This window comes from Hipposideros armiger, unplaced genomic scaffold (assembly GCF_001890085.2).
Source record: "Hipposideros armiger isolate ML-2016 unplaced genomic scaffold, ASM189008v1 scaffold_35, whole genome shotgun sequence".
NCBI classification, from domain to species: Eukaryota; Metazoa; Chordata; class Mammalia; order Chiroptera; family Hipposideridae; genus Hipposideros; species Hipposideros armiger.
The window spans coordinates 310,726-313,955 of record NW_017731385.1 but is presented as its reverse complement, the minus strand read 5'-3'; the positions used below and the strand labels follow the sequence as shown (position 1 = coordinate 313,955).

The following is a 3,230-nucleotide window of genomic DNA, read 5'->3' as shown; positions in this document are numbered from 1 at the left end:
TTAGATCATCATGTTCAAAACCAAACTTCCATCTGCCCTTAATCTCTGAGAGTTCCTATTTTCTATAAACATCTTTAACATTTTTGAGCTGTCTGCCAATCTGTCTGACAAGCAATTCCTGAAATGCTCTTTCCCTGTTATTGATGACACTGTACTTCCCAGAGTCTTCCTAGCTATGTAACTTTTTTCTCACCTATTTTTAAAGCCTCTTTGGATACCCCTTGAAGAGTCCTCAAGAAGAAAAGGGAGGATTTTGATAAAAAGCATCTACAGAAGTTAAATAATTATGAACAAGGTAAGCACGCACCAGAAGAATCTCCTGCCCGTTTTCCCTCTCATTCTCCTCGGGGGGTTTAATCAGATAGCAGTGGTTGCAGCATTTTTTCAGTTCCATCACAATATTAAGGAAGCCAGATGTGCTGCCCCTTGTTCCTTTGGCAAGAGCCTTGTAATTCCTGGTCAGAATCCATCTGCAAATGAAGATGACGGTAATATTATTCGAATTCAAAGAGATAAGAATTGGTGGTATTCTATGAAGCACTCACACTGAATCTGAGTCTAATCAGCCCTCTACACTCATCTGGGAATGCAGAGGACGCAGAGTGTTCAGAGTAAAACAGCCAGTGATGCCCCGGGAATCAGCCAGCTCCAGGCTGTGAGGAAAATCTATACAACACAGACTCAGTTTCTTCACTCAAGGACTTCAGCAAGGACATGGGAGAGACATCCCCAGCCATCATAATACATGGAGCTTACTTAGCTCCCAATGCAAACAAGTGAAGGGTATGTCTATGACAACCAAGAAAATATATACACTCACTAGACATTAGAAAAATGTTAGGGAAGTATTACCTTTTTTAGGCATGTTAACAGTACTGATATTGTGCTTAACTTTTTAAACGGAAGTATAACTGACATATAACATTATATTAGTTTCAGGTGTACAACACAAGTATTCAGTATTTGTATATATTGTGAAATGATCACCACAAGAAGTCTGGTTAACATCCCTCCTCACCATACACGGTTACAAATTTTTTTTCCTTCCGATGAGGGCTTTTAAGATCTATTCTCTTATCAATTTTCAATATGAAATATAGTTTTATCAACTATAGTCATCACGCTGTACATTACATCCTGGGGAGGACTTACTTATTTCATAACTACAGGTTTGTACCTTTGAGCCCCTTCACCTGTCTCTCACCCTCCATTCCCTGCCAAGTGATATGGGGGTGGAATGGGGATGCAGAAGATGTGGATGAACTGAGCCTGACCGTGAGGTNTCTGCAGATTACATTCTTAAATAAAACTGCCTTTACAGAACTGTTACTATAGCCCTGTTCTAACAATAAAATTCTGGCTAAAGAATAATCTACCTCTTGTAATTGTAGACGTCAAATGTGACTTGTATTCATCTTTTGTTATTGGTATACATTGAGTATTACAATTTTAATACAGTTTCCCTTTCTTAAAATGTGTATACATTTTTTTAGCATCCTCTGTTATTTCACCAAAACTGAATCTGTGGCCGAGTAAGAAACGAATGAGCTACCCAATACTTGAGTAGACTTTGGGATTCATATACAAAGGAAACAAGTGTGTACTTTTCCAACATACCTCAGAGCTAAGATTGGTTATGTATAATACAAATAGACTATCTTGAACAATGTTCAAGTACTTAACAACTTTTCCATATTGAAATAGAAGGGAAATTTCAGTCCTGAGTCTACTATTCATCATGTATCTGTACGTGACATACTTTTCAAACAGTGAAAAAGAATAGTCCATAAGAGGCTCATCTTTGCCCCAAAGACAGCTTCTTTGTACTAGTTAAACAGACACCTACCCTTGGGAAAATGAAAGCAAAACAGGAAAATAAGCACTCTGCAAACATCCTGAGAGGCCTGAGTAACCCCTCGCCCAGCCCCCCATGCCATATCCAGAGGCTGCCCCCCACTGACCTGCTTCTTCTGACCAATTCTGTGGGCTCGGGCTTGTGCCTGCAAGTCGTTCTGGGGGTTCCAGTCAGAGTCAAAGATGACGACTGTGTCCGCTGAAGCCAAATTGATTCCCAGGCCACCAGCCCTTGTCGAGAGCAGGAAACAGAAGTCCTGTACACAATGCAATATACTACTTTATGCAGTGGCCTTCTCAGAAACAGTCTCACAGTCCAATAAGCCCTGACACCTGGAAACCCCTGCAGGTGTGAAGAAAAGTGAGATATGATGGACAAACTTTATGGAGGCTAAAAGAATGTCAGGGACTTTGATGGCAGAGTGAATTTTCATTTGATTAAGAAGTAAGAGTCAGTGCAATGAACTAAGCAGTCAAGTAGGATCTGATAAGGCAACAAAAGCAAAAGAATTAGTGTCCTCGCCTGGCTGAAACTACTACAACAAGCATTCACAAGAACCAGACAAAGTTATTTATCAGGGGGATCGTTCCAATGAGCTGCCTAGATCCTGATTTTCTTTGGGAAAGGTGCGTTATTGCCATGTAAGGCAGTCAGGATAAACAAGGAAACTGTATTATGTAAATGTCCATCCCTTAGATGGGCTGGTGAGGAAAAAGAGACGGTGCCCTCACAATCACATGAGGGAACTCCTGAGAGGCCAAAGGGCCTCAGTCACCATAGAACACCACAGAGACAACCAGAGCAGGGCTGGCTGAAGAGCCACATGGGGGAAGGACCCAGGCACTGACACATGCCAGTTTCCACAGCAATGACAACAGAGAGAGGCAGGCCTGCATCTGAGGGCTCATAACAACAACAGGCGCAGGAGGCAGGCGAAAAGCTAGATAAGCCACAGGAAAAGAAGCCAGACTTCTATATTCAGGGGGTTTGATCATGTCTGTCCAGGGCCGACCCCTTTATGACACAGAAGTGGCACTCAAAAACTGGCAGACCTGAGCTACATCAATCTAGGGTCTGAAACGGTCATTTTAGCCATTTTCAATGTCACTCTTATCAAAGATAATATGAATCATCGTAAGATGTTACTTGTGTCTATTATCATGTTGACAAAGATTAAAAATGATGAAACTCAGTGCTGCTCAGGGTGAGATAAAAAGAAAATTCACATTTAAAATAGTATGAACATAAATCGGAGAATGTAATTTAGCAAAATGTATCAAAAAAATCTTTTAAAAGTGCTCAAAACCTCTTAACTAAACACCCAACAAAATGGTTAAACAAATAATGGTGCAGGCATAATAAAATATTAGAAATT

At 40.7% G+C, this 3,230-nt stretch overlaps 1 protein-coding gene across 1 annotated transcript in view; it reads right to left on the bottom strand.

Annotated features, from left to right (window-relative positions):
* The window catches only part of LOC109380360 (chromodomain-helicase-DNA-binding protein 2-like), a 36,415-nt gene that overhangs the window by 26,453 nt on the left and 6,732 nt on the right, over positions 1 to 3,230 (bottom strand). The window contains exon 2 of the mRNA XM_019637845.1: positions 1,962 to 2,111. Coding sequence (XP_019493390.1) covers positions 1,962 to 2,111 — 150 coding nt within the window. The remainder of the gene's footprint in view (positions 1 to 1,961; positions 2,112 to 3,230) is intronic.